The sequence below is a fragment of the Balearica regulorum genome, chromosome 7 (genome assembly GCF_011004875.1).
Source record: "Balearica regulorum gibbericeps isolate bBalReg1 chromosome 7, bBalReg1.pri, whole genome shotgun sequence".
NCBI classification, from domain to species: domain Eukaryota; kingdom Metazoa; phylum Chordata; class Aves; order Gruiformes; family Gruidae; genus Balearica; species Balearica regulorum.
Window position 1 is genome coordinate 8,112,657 of NC_046190.1, and position 13,769 is coordinate 8,126,425.

Here is a 13,769-nt window from a genome sequence, read left to right on the forward strand (position 1 = left end):
ACACTTTAAGGCTTCAGCTGGAGATAAATAAACTTTGTCAAATAAAAGTCTTGAAAAATAAGAATTAAAAACTGAATGTTGATTGATACATTATATGAGATTAATGTTGGTGTGTATACACACATACCATAGTATAAATATATAAAAAGGTCAAGTTAGTTTGAAGAAAACAACAGATGTAGTGTAATAACATGGAGAAATAAGCATCTAGTGCTGTGAAGGAATTACAGTAGTATACTTGTGTAAATAATTTTTTGTTCTTCATCATTGAAAACAAGGTGGATAGAAGATAATTAATTCATTTATACCTTGTGGTAAAATGAAAAAAACCACAGAGGATTTGTTGCTTAACACTTTAATACAAAATTGTCTGAGATGTAATGTGAAATGAGGCTGGTTTGTTAAACAGAGCATGTAGTAGGCGTTTGTGCATGAAACAGTTTGCTACATTTGACACGGACTGATCTGAAAAATATTATTAAATAAATAAACAAACAGAGAAAAGGAATAAACCCATCCAATGCAGGCAGGCTTATACCATTTGAATGATTAAAGTTAAATCATGAAAGTAGCAGAGATTCCTGTAGGCAAGGACACAAGCTGCAATGGGGTCTGCCTTGGTCCAGACAGAGCCTTATCCCACGCAAGGTGCACCACCAGTATGCTGGGACAGCTGCCGGGACGTATGTGCATTCGCACGGCTCCCACCACATCAAGCTACCAGAAGGACGTCTGCACATCTTGTCCCCTTGCACTCACCAGCCAATAACGTATCTATCTGCTACACTTGAAGGTCTGATCCAACCGTAATTTAGAAATGCAGAGACAATTCTTTTGGTTTGCTTGATTGCTACCTTAAAAAAATGGAGTTAGAAGCTTCTAGGTGCGTTTGCAATGTAATAATAAATAATTTTTAAAAATAGCTACATTCTTGCTAAAAATCAACAAAATAGATATTGAAAATAACTTACGTAATCCATTAATTCATGAGCAGCACAATTCATTGCTAAATACATGTCTATTCCTAGCTCCAAACCAATATTGTTGCAAGCTGTTTGCATTAGGAGTAGCAGTTGTTCTAGATTATCACATCCTGTTATTAGGCAACCTAAGTGTGATATTCTTTTTAAGGCTCGTGGCTGAAAGTAAAACAAAACCAATCACTTTTTACTTATACACATGTGTATATACTACTTATATATATTTTTTCACTGTCATTTCAGTCTGCATTCAGTCATCAAAATACAAATCTGTTCTCAGAAATTGCATTAGCAACTTTAAGGACAATTCTCTATGAATGAGGGGTAACCAAGTGCTAATGAGTAGACAGCAAATAGTCCTTGGAAATATGTCCAGTCATGTAGTTCTCATTCTTACATGACCAGTACTGGTTTACAAAAAGATTTTAAAGGCACTCTTAACCACGGAGTTGTCGTAGATGCTATGTAAAAGTTTCCAGTGCTGTGGAACATCCCTTTGCCACAAAAACATATTCTCCACTTTTAAACAGCTTTTACTCACTTATCCTCAACTACAACTTCGATATTACCTCTATGGAGTGTTCAAGAAAGACTAGAATCCTCCAAGACTTCTAGAAGGAACAAATTTCATAGAGGGGAAATACCTCTGGCACAGCTGCATGGAGTTGTCTGCCTCAGAAACAGTGTTCCTGGACACCAGCTGCACGCAGAGTTGCACTGAACAAGTATTTCACGTGTCCTCCTGTTGTCAGGTTTTTTGTAGGTGTTTCAAACACTGATTTTAAACTTTAAAATCTGTGAATTTTGGATTATAAAGAATGACACTAAGTTGCCCAGAAAGCAGCAGGATATAATCCTGAGTTAGCCTGGAGAAGTCAATTGGAAGGCATCGGTTTTGACAAGAGTCAGAGAACTAACTAAAGCAGACAGAACAGAGGCCTAGCGACAAAGGATATATTTTTCACATAAAAAATTAGGAAGAAAATGCAGGTCAAATTGTTATGAGATTATTTTGTAGCAATCTGCAAGAAGACAATCTATTTGACTTGTTGCTTTTGGAGCACTAAGCTGCAGCAACAGACAGCAAGAAATGCTGCAGTCTTTCTGCATTTAATGTGAGATAGAGGTTAAGTCTGCATTTTCATCGCACCCATATGTTATGCCTTGTTACATTCTATTAAAAGCATTGTTTATCTTTATAAAAACATTTTTTTCAGTCTAGTCTTTACTTCTATAACCTAAACAAGTTGTTCTTCTTCACTACTTTGTCATTTTTCCTTTTTATTTTCCCCCCAAAAAGTTCAAACATAGTGCTTTTAGCAGTTTAAAATTCAGTCTCACTACTATCTCTTTTAGTTTTCTCCTATTGAAATAAATATAATTTTTCCAGAGAATCTAATGCATTGTTTCCTTGTACACATCTTGAGTTATTTTAACTTGTGACTGCAGTACATATTGTGACAATAATTTAGAAATTACCCACCAGAAAACCATTGGCCAGCTGCTTAATGATGATGAATTTTGTGTTGATGAAGCAACAAAAAAATAGGAAAACTTCTGTTCATCCTCTCTTTTGTAACTCCATAACAGCAACAAGTCTCACCTGATGATATTTTAATTGTCTCAGAATGGAGAGCAAAACTGGCATGGCATTTCCATCCCACTATTTGGAATACTCATCTATAAACTACAGGTTTTGAAGTGATAAAAAAAGATCATTTGAGTCATATAAAATAACGTCCTGTGCATTACTGTGAGTGCTGCCCTTTAGCTACTGGTTCCTATCTTCATTATCTATAACCTCAAACAGGAACTGGGAACTTGAGGCAGCATGACTAAGAGAGGAGTTATGCTCCCAGAGTTAGGAAACAGCACATTATGCAAGTCTTACATGTAATAGTTTTATCGCCTACATGACCAAAAGGGCATGTTCCCTGCTGGTGCTACAGGCCTGCAAAATGCTCATTTGGATAATTTACCAGGATTTCTATATGAGAAAAATGATTCCAGAAGAATTTCCCTGTTCTGTTATTGTTCCACAGAAAGGGAAGGTATAGTTGGAAGAATCCAAATTATTATGTAAAATATGTGCATATGGAATATTTAAAAGTCTTCCCTTGACCTTTCCAAAATGGTGATGTAGATTAATGTTTCAATTCTTAGGAACATTTTGGTTCCCTGGTGTTGTCAATACCTTGCTGAAGGCTTAAAATGAAAATGTCTTTTCTTACCGGAGCTTTCTTCCCTGTATTATGTGCTCTGCCTTTCTTACTGTCTGCTAGTTGAGGACTGGGCAGCTGTTGGGAGTGAAAGAAGAAAGAAATCACCTCTATGGAAAAGTCCAAAAATGACACAGACATCTCAGAATAACAAAAGAAAACAAAACAAAAGTTGGCTGAATTTTGGTCTAAAGAGATTGCAAATAATTAAGTTAGGAAATAGCTTCTGTTTTGTCTTGAATATTATGAGCAACTATCTGGTTTTATTTTGTGGTGGTTACTCATTTCAAATGTTTATTTCTATGTGGGCATCACCCCAATCATCAGTTGTTTTTTAAAAGATTCTCACCTAGCCTATCAAAAATACAAGGGATCTCTGAAATGAGAATCTAGGCTCTGTACTTGGAGAAACCCAACAACCTCACTTTGCAAAAAGCATATGCACATACTAAAGTTACATACTACTACAGTAATAGTACCTTGAATACATGGGGGGTGTGTGTGTGTGTGTGTGTGTGTGACTTAGCAAGATCAGAACCATATCCTGTATATTCACTGCGATACCATTCACTCCCAGCATACTTCTTCGGGTAAACAGAAAGTCCTACTATGCTTAAAACAATGTTTTATTCTATCTTTGATAATTTAATATCACTAAATGGTCAATGTTTTATTCATCTGTCAGATAAACACATCTTCTATTCTGTGCCATAAGACTAAGGCTGGTAACAGGGTAAACGTTCCACGTGTAAGCTTAAAAAAAGACAATAGTAGTAGAAAGACCAAATGAAGTACATCATATTATTATTACACATTTTTATTGTACCGCTTTGCCTGGAGGCTCCAACAGTCTCATCATTTCTTTCTGAATATCCAGAACTCTTTCTATGCCCTGAAATTAAACAACAGTAATCTTCAAAAGAAAGATAAATTATTTCATTTTAGCAGCTTAAATCAGAAAAGAGAGAACACTTATTCTAAATGCAGATCTTAATATAAAGTCCTTTTTAAAAAAAACTATTATAGATTTCCTTAGCACAATCCCCCCTCCCCCAAAATGCACTCAAGTCCACTGATAAAAGGGTTAGCAGCAGTGGAACAAACAGGAATATTTGATTATGCTGCTGAATGGGATGGCAAGAAAGGTGGTTTCTTCTTCCCCGAAAGGAACCCTTCCCAAATCTAATAAGTAGGCAATATCTGGGTCTGGGTAATTTCTGAGAAGTGGGAAGATGATGACCACTGTTCACAATTGTGACTCTATCTATGACTTCCTAACTGGAAACTCTGACAAAAGTGAACGTATTTACCTTTAGAACATTTCCAGGAACCAGGGAAAAAATCACTGTCTTAATTTTAAACATTGGGGAATGGAGGAACACTCCAATTAAATGAATCCATTGTTTTAACACAAGACTCTTTTTCCTTTTCAGCTGAGTTTTATGCTAAGTTTGTAAATCATATTTCAGACTTTCTTAAACTGTGCCAGTAAAGGAGTACTGAAGGGGGCAGAAGTCAGTCACAGCTGACAACTCATCAATACAGGACGAATGCCTGTTTTTTGCACTGCAGCAAAGAGTTTGCTACTCTCCCATGAGCACTAGGAGGCATTATGTCTTTAAAAGGTACAGAATTAGCAACGTTATTAAGAGCTCTTGGTGACAATTCTAAAAAGTTAAAGGAAAAGGAAAGAGAATCGAGCTCAGCTATTTGTTCAGGTCACCAGCATACAAAGTAGAAATCACAGCATTAATGTAGGCATCTTCTGCTGATGCATTCTTTAACTCAACACATGACTAAACAAAAAGAGAGGGTTGATCCAGCCTGTCTCATCCATCCCTCTCGCCCCTTGAATAGATTTTGTTCTACTTTGTATTCTCTTCTATTTTCACAATTTCATTTTGAAAGCAATTTATTCCCAAAGATTTTATGCTTTCCTGTGAATTTGTTACGAGTTTGGTATGCTCTATCAACTGACATTATTTACAATGTATTAATGCAGAATCACATTCTAAACAAAACTAAAATCTCTTCTTGTTGTGTAATGCAATTCCCCGACATCTTCTTCAATGCACTGATTTTTTCCTCTGTACTAACACATACATTTTTAACTTTAAATCTTCATGTATCTTCTTTTAAATCTTCATCTATTTACTTCTTTTAATGTTCCTTGTGTTAGAATTCTACACATTTGTTAAAACTGGCAAGCAAACACAATGTGAAAAATACAGTTTGTAAGGACTTTATTGAAAAGATCTAGAAACTATATATGTACATAAGGATATATTTGAAGTCTGCAGAATACATTTATAAAAATGAAAATGAAACAGTACCTGTTTGAGTGATAACTGAACTGGTGGTATAAGCATAACTTCTTTCACTAATTTCAGTTTTGCAGGTGAATTTTTTTCACAGTTTAACAGAGTAATCATTGGGAGAGGTAGAGCCATTTCTTTAGGTGAATCCTGTAATTGGGAGTACCACGTGAAAATAAAAATGTTAAAAATCAGAATATTTCTTATATATTTTAATTATGGCACAGGGTTCGAAGACTGCTAAAGGCAACGGTCTTAAGGGTGTATTGTATGAGGTATATTTAATACCACTGTCACGAGGGACTACTGGCTTCAGAATTCTAGAATAAATTGTGATAACTGGGATAAAAGAAACACAATTACAAAAGTCACATGTACCTGATCATGTTTCAGCAGTGCAATATGTAAGTACAATGGGATACGGCTAATGGTGGCACCAGCCTTAGCTATAGCAAGTGATGTTCCCCCAATGGCTAAGCTGCCACAAAGAACTGATTCAATGGGTTCTGCAGGTGGGATCGTTCTCTCTGCAACTGCCACCTTCTTTCCTACAAGACAGAGGTAGTAACTAAATATTTCCTTGGTTTAAAGCATGTGCTTACATATCACAGTTATATGAGTAAATAGGATATTGTCATTTCAGTATGTACTCAATGTATTACAAAAGAATCAGGTCTTTTTTAAAAACTTAATCTTGTCGGTTGTTTTATATGAAATGATCTTACAAGTAAACAAAGTATCTGTCCTCTCTCTGGTATCAAATGTATTTCAAATCCATTTCTTTCAGAGATCTTTCAGCCACTGAAATCTGTATTTTTATCTATGTTTATATCCAGTAATGTATAATTTTCAGGTTCCTTTCATAACCATGATTTCAGTATTCTTTATCATCCTCCTTATATGCTCAGCTTTTGCATAAACAACTTGGAAGATTACATTATAACCTGATTGGGAGTACACATACTTGATTTCTTCTAATGACTGTGAAAAAAATTTAGGCCTATTACTGTTGGATTTTCCAATGAGAAAACAGGTTTTTAAAATATTCTACTTGCATAGTCTTGTTAAATTTTCAAATTTCTCTTTCAGATACAGTAACTTTTGTCAAAATGCTTGAAACCCAGCAGTTCCCACTATCATATTTATTGCCTACAGTGCTTACATGAACACATAGAGTAAGCACTCATGTGAAACCGGAATAAGTGGTCTGATTCTCAAGAATCATAAGCATTTGGTACTTTTATGACAAAATGTTCTTAATAGGACCTTAATTGGATATGCAGATTAGATTATTTGCATACTATACACAGATTCTATACCTCTTACACTGAGGATGAAGAGCTACACACATAGACACCAGCAACTCTGACAAACTGCAGTGTTTTGCAGAGATCCTTTACACTACACTACTTTGTAACTTGCATAAATTACAACATAGATGCTACCTCTGAAAGCACCTGCGTCTGGAAGTCACTAACTCTGTTAATGGTCTCCTGCAACAACAAGTAGCTTTATAATCATTGGCTCCTAATAGTCAGGTATTGATTCTAACAATAATATTACAATGTCACAATCGAATATAAAGAAAACACAATTAGTGAAAATAAGTCATATATGTATCAGGAGAAACTTGACTAGAAGTATAATATACAACATGATGATATCTGGATGGACCTGACAACTGCAGATGTCACATTTCAGGTGAAAGGTGAATTTACTGTTCACACATCTAACATATTAATTGGGAGGTTTTGCTGATAGTATATGACAGTTGAAACTAAACTGATAAGAAATAATAATTTGCCAAAATTTTCTGCCCTTTCAATAAATGATAACAAACCTTTTTTTTCTGAAGGTAATGCATATATGGAGGTAACATATGGTGCTTTTTTCCTTTAGGTTTTCTTTTTAGGCCATGTATACTTTACCCTGTTTCTCTACTCTCACACCATTTGTTCCCTTTAGTAGCATTGTTTGCTTACTTCTTTTTACTCTGTAATGCCCATCATTCCCATCTCATCCCCTTCCTCCTTTCTCTTTGGCTTTCCCCCTTATTCTCTCCTTTTCTCAGTGTTAGCAAGAAACTTCCCTTCCTCCCTCTTTCCATTCTTTTCAACTTCTATCTTAATCCTATTTCCATTTTCCTGTTCAGTTTTGTGATTCCTTTTCCTTATCATTTTTATTCTTCATTTGCATCCTCCTCCATTCTTATTCCTCACTCTTAAGAGTAATAACCTCCTGTCTAAGCCAACTGTAAAACAAAGGCAGAAACTCTGTCAACCAATGCATGTGAATGATGAGAAAACTCTGTATTTTCCCCTCTCTCATTTCTGCAGTACAAACTGCTATGATCAGAAAGAAGATTTAAGAGAAAGTAACCAAACCCTTTGAACATGAGACACTGTGTCATGTGCCCTGAAGTATTCCATGGACATGGAATACTTCAGAAAGTATTTTAACACCTTCATTAATATCTGTATTGCAGAAAATATTAAAATCAAATCAACTAAAACCTGATTTTGCGGCTTTTTTTTTCCAAGGCAGTGCTGTTGCTGATGGAGTGCATGAAGTAAGGGCAAGAGTGGCTTCTGCTTCTTCTTTTACTTCTTCTTGCTTTTGAATTTCTTTTTTTTCTTCTACCTTTTTTGTAAAATATTCACTGAGAGAAGAGGCATAAAGATTACTGGCTCAAAATATTGCTAGACATGTGACAAGAAGACACAGGATACAGGCTAAAGAACATGCCAAGAGGTGGATTAAGGGCATCTATTTGAGCTTCTGCCATAGACTCATTGGGTGAAACTGGAGAAATCAATAAATGACAGTATTTTTGGTAGTCACCTGCAGCTTTGGGTAAACAAAAAGAACCATAAGCAAGTATTATAAACCTTAGCACATGCTTTTTAAATTACATTGGTTTGAAAGTCAGCTCTGTACAGACAGTCTTAGTGTGAAGGATGTATTTGCTTTGCATGGATAGTACAGATCCTTCATGAAAACAGCTTGGCCTAGGCTGCTAATCCAATAGGTCAGTTGTACACTGGTTATCTATGTGGCTGCAAGCTCAGAAATGGCTGAATTTCAATTTTTAGTGTAAAAATGCATTAAAATCTTATTTAGACTCACTTCAGTTGGAAGAATGTCTTTTCAATTGAGTTCTTATTCCCTTCAGCAAGGTTTTCCCAAAGCTAATCCATGTGGAAGGCAATTAGGACTGTTTGCTGCAGTCTGTGTTAAGTGTGGCAGCCCAACCGCTATCCCCTACAGTGTCATTCCCCTCAGTGACATACCTGAAAGAAATACTTCCAATAGAAGAGGATGACAGGCCATATTACTGCTTCCAGGGTGAAGAAAGCCATAACGTTGCCTGATAGCTCCTCTAATCTTACCATAAGAATACAGATACATCTGTGATGCTTCTACCTTACGTCTTTTTTTCTTATAAAAACTATATTTCTTTGAATGGAAAAATATGCTGGCTCTTTTTTACTTTGGGATGCTCCCGAGAAGAAATAGTTGTATGAAAAAATAAACACCATTGTTTACTAAAGAAACTATGTTTCCAAAGAAACTAATTGCCCCAAGTAAGAAGCCTTTTGGAGTAGCCTGCTCAGAAAGAAGACTACACCAGAACTTGAAAACTGTACGTATATACGTTTTCTGCGGATCAGCTCTGCAAATCAGTCTGCAGAAGACACACATGCAGGCTTTTCGTACCACACTTGTTCCTCAGTACAATAAAGATAAGAAGTGGAGTTGCAGTACGAAAAACATCCTCACTGAATTAAACTGGCACTGAATGAGTTTCTTAAACAAAGCCTTTGACTCATGAATGTGTCCAGGCATTTTTTTCTTAGAGACCCTTATTTTTGTACAAGGTATGAAACCTTGTAAAAAACAGCATGATTTTCATATCACAATTATGAAAAAAACAGGCAATAATATAGTGCAATGTATGTCATATAGACATCACATCCTAAAAATATACGAATAGTAGAAAACATTGAATATTCTGTTTTTCATTCATGATATAAATTAATGGTGTACATCTCAAATGTAATAAATTGCATAGTATGCAAAACCTACCCAAGCATCTTATCAACTTTACACTGGTCAGTGGGCTTCAAGTCTCTTAACATTGTGTTCAGTGATTCATTCACCCATTCCACAGCCGTGTTAACAGAGTAATTTCTTTCTTTCTCATCAGCTTCAGTTGTTTCAGGTAAAGCATTTTCAGGTATTTGAGAATGAGAAGACATTACAGTGGAACAAATCCTCTGCAAAACAAAAAATGTAAAAAGGCTTAAAACACTATTTAATTTCTAACTTGGAAATGTCATTCGAAAGACTAAGAAGTATATGTCCTTACCAACTCAACAAGTACATATCTCCAAATCTACTGTTTGCTCCACTTACCCTTTTTCATCCAGCACCTGCTTCCTAGTCTCTTATACTTTGGTAATCATAGATCTTATTCAAGTTTCTTGACCTAAATTATAACTACTTAGACAAAAACCTACTGACAGATCTGCTTTATACATGTATTTTGTTATGAGAGTAGAATGGAGTTTTTTTAAAGACCATAGAGTCATCATGACATCTTTTATTGCAGCTGTTGGTAGCCTGTTGTACCATGATTCATCAGCATTCGTGATTAATGCCATCCCTCATGATCAGTTACATTTTGTCTTACTGAGGTAATTTAAACATATCTTTCTGTACTGCTGAAGGATAAATGATTCCTAAGAAAATTCACTTAATGAAGACATCATTTACAAATGTCAGAGTCACCTGCATTAATAGTATTAACTTCACATACTGTGAATATCTATGAAATTACATTTAATTCAAGAATGAAGTGAACCATAGTTTAACTGAGGGAAAGTATAAATAATTACTCTACAACAGCTAGAGTTGCAAAGAGTATCTTGAATATTTCAGGTTGGGGGGAGAGATGGCAATGCACCATCAGTTTTGCATTACAGGTGCTAGATGAATATGTTTGACATAACTATCACCCACATCAGCCTATTAACTCAGTGTAAAAAAGTTCCTTCACCTATACTGCTTTTCACCTGTACTATATTTTTCTGAAACACTGTCACACAAATAGAAATATAAGGATCTGAAAATAAAATAAAAAAAAAAAAGAAAAATGTAAAAAGAAAATGAACTTACGGGGCTAGATATGGGGTATAAGGAAAACCTACATGATGCATTAAGACAGACAAAAATTTAATATACAAAGAAGCACTGTCACATCCCACTCAAAATAAAGACAAGTATTGTCTAATTAATGGAAAATAAAGTTTTTATAGTTGCTGCCACTGTCTAACTTTTCATAACATTTTTTTTTTCTGTTACAACACTATTTATTCAACTGTTGAGTCACAGGGATTTATATTTTTTTATTAGAATTGGAAAAGAAAATGTTCCTTAGGATGTGGGTAGAAAAGTACCTCTCCCTGCTATTGTCTTATTAAAATAAATAAAACAGGAACAAGCAGCTCATACCTTCTCAAAATTTTTAACTGTACAGTATATTTCCACTTCTAATGTTGGCTGACCAACTCCATCAAGAACTTTTCTGCCAACTAACTTGCATATTACTGGAGCTTTTGAAAATTTAGAAAAGTAGTTAGCCTTAAATGAAAGAGAAAGAACTTAAAGTTAAAAGTCAACTTTTATGCAAAGAGGTTTTTATTCCATTAAATATATTTAAATCAAAACCACCATTGAGCAAATCCATTTGTACATCCCAGTGTTCAAAGTACTGCTGTTACACTGTACATTTATTTCTATATTACCTGCTTAAGAATGAGATTCCAGGGAACACATCCAACACATATCTAACGTGGTCTTTAACGGGCCTGTTGAACTGTCATCAGCAATTATGAGAATATATTGGGTTCTGTCCATATTTAATAAACACTAATGTTACTTTAAAAAAAGGATTGCTACCTGAGGTTTACTACATACTTGCTTACTATTTTCATTCTTTAGTCCAGTATTGGAGATGGTCACTAAACCACGACTTAGCAAATGGGAAAACGAGGAAGCACTCTTATAGCTACATAGAAGCGGAACACACCAAACACCAAGCAAAACAAGAACAGATGTTACTAGTTCTAGACCCTTCCACAGGTGGTGGCAAAACACTTGGAGATGGGAAACAGTGTAACATGTAATGAAACATTTCCTTTCCACAGCAATTTGCACATCAAAGAACATACTAGAAATTATGTTTCTCATGAGTTGCTCCCTACTGAAGTGTTGGCAATTCCAGTACCACCACTAATAGACATTTCATTGGGACTACTGTCTACAACATTTTGCCAAGTGGGAATAGACAAAATTGGTCTGATTCCTGATGCTTCCAGTGAGGCCCATTTGCTTTTCGGCAACAGCTGCAGTGTGACTAACACCCAGTCTCTTGTTGCCACTGGCCCAAGACATCACCATAGTGAGCAGTGGTTTTATTTGGGAAGTCCATCTGTGCCCTCCCAAGGCAACATGCTTTAGCTCTGTGTTGAGACAAAGCAACCAGCACAAGACAAAAAGCCCCACTGCTGCAGAAACGTATTTGGCCCAGCATCAGTGCCACTGGTGACAAACACAAAACCATCACAGACCTTGCCTGAGTCAGTGAGAAATTATTAAAGCTTAATTTTAATTAACAGAGATGCTGAGTTCCTCACATCAACCTGTTGGTTTATCAGACTCTTGGGGTGGGTGGGCAGCACCCCCCTTGTCTGAGGGCAAGCATGGAGACCAGCACCTGCGCCAGCTAGCTGGGAGGGGGCTACGGGAAGGCCCGGTACGGCGGGCACCCACGGGTGCCTCGGGGAACCCTATGCAGCCACTGACGGCCTCCCCCTTCACGCTGTTCCTCGCCCCTGAAGCAGGGCCAGGTAGGCCCCTGCTCGCCGGGGACAGCCCTCTCCGGCCTCGCTCACCCCTCCGGAGGGAAGCGGCCCCTCAGCCCGGCCCGGTCGGGTCTCCCTCAGGGAGAACCGGGGCGAGCGGTGGGCGTCTGCGCGCTGCTTCCCCTCCCCGCTCTACCAGCTCCCCGTAGAGATCCGCGGGGCGCTGGGGGAAGAGGGCGTTGAGCGCTTCCTCCATCCGCTGCGGCACTCGGTGGCCTCGGTAGTACTCCGCCGCCTCCTGCCGCGGCCCTTGGAGCCCCCGCTGCTCTTGCCGCCGCCCGCCGGGCTCCATCGCGGGGCTGCGGCTGCTGCAGGCCGGGCCGGCTGCTAGGCGACGGCGGCAGCCCGCGCTCTCGCGAGAGCCGGGCGCCCCGCTGCGCTCTTTCCCCCGCCCTGCCGGCCCCCGCGGGTGGGAGAGCCGTCCCCTCAGGGTGCCGGTGCCGCGGTTCCTCGGTAAACGACGCTTTAGTCCCACGGAGCCGCTAATGAACACCCTGCTCCTGCTGCGTTGCTGGGCCGGGCTTGGTTGGGGAGCCGGGGGATGGTTTGGGTTTGGTTTTTCTTAATGCTGCGCGGTGCTCGCGTTTCCTTCAGAGGCTGGTTATGGTCTTCCAAGACAGAATGCCTCGAGCAGGTACTCTTTAGTTTTAAAAGTCTCTGAACAACAAAATTGTGTAAGATTATCGCCCTGAAAGAGAGACAGATTATGGTTTGTGAAATGTCTAGTGAGGATAACGCTGCAAAATGCCCCAGTAACTCTACTTCAGCGTTTAAAAGCCCTTTACTTTCAATGAAAAGAAACGTTTCACAACCTAAATGATCATTTTTAGTCTGCAATTTCCTACAAAAACTTTCACTTTGTTACACTGTTCATTGGTAATTTTGTTGAAGTAACTGAAAATGGAGATACTTAAAAAGCTGTTAGCTGCACACTTCCTCAGCTCTAAAATCAATATGTGTAGACCTTTGCTCATTGTGTGTTCACTTCTCTAGGTTGGGTGATAATGAAGAAAAATCCCTACTGAATCATTTTCTTTTCCTTTCACATCCTTCAGAAATAGTATGGTACCTCTCCAGAGAGTTAAACCCTCTTTTTTTTTTTAAGCTGTTTCCTCAGAAGAAGTTTCTAAACTGACACTACCCGTTCCTTGAGGAGAGCGGGCAGCGAATACCTCATTAAGATTTTCCTCGTTCAGAACAGGTCAGCACGGTGGGCAGCTGCTCCTTTGGGTACGGTACTGCTCAGGAGGGGCTTGGCAGCAGTAGTGGAGTAGTCCCACACCTGTGTCACATGCACGTGCTTGGCCTAGAAAGCTCTGGTTTAATTAA

The 13,769-nt window shown here is 38.0% G+C and overlaps 1 protein-coding gene across 2 annotated transcripts in view; it reads right to left on the bottom strand.

Annotated features, from left to right (window-relative positions):
• The window catches only part of ENO4 (enolase 4), a 28,466-nt gene extending 15,566 nt beyond the window's left edge, over positions 1 to 12,900 (bottom strand). Inside the window, exons 1-9 of one of the 2 annotated variants that reach the window (XM_075757812.1) lie at positions 12,577 to 12,796; positions 11,029 to 11,157; positions 9,601 to 9,791; positions 8,028 to 8,173; positions 5,893 to 6,062; positions 5,533 to 5,664; positions 4,026 to 4,091; positions 3,212 to 3,277; positions 972 to 1,139 (exon numbers count right to left, since the gene is read on the bottom strand). In XM_075757812.1, the coding sequence (XP_075613927.1) occupies positions 972 to 1,139; positions 3,212 to 3,277; positions 4,026 to 4,091; positions 5,533 to 5,664; positions 5,893 to 6,062; positions 8,028 to 8,173; positions 9,601 to 9,791; positions 11,029 to 11,157; positions 12,577 to 12,732 (1,224 nt within the window). In that variant the 5' untranslated portion in view covers positions 12,733 to 12,796. Of the gene's footprint in view, positions 1 to 971; positions 1,140 to 3,211; positions 3,278 to 4,025; positions 4,092 to 5,532; positions 5,665 to 5,892; positions 6,063 to 8,027; positions 8,174 to 9,600; positions 9,792 to 11,028; positions 11,158 to 12,576 lie in introns of both variants that reach the window. The other variant, XM_075757813.1, reaches the window with a different exon arrangement.
• Positions 12,901 to 13,769: the final 869 nt, after the last annotated feature.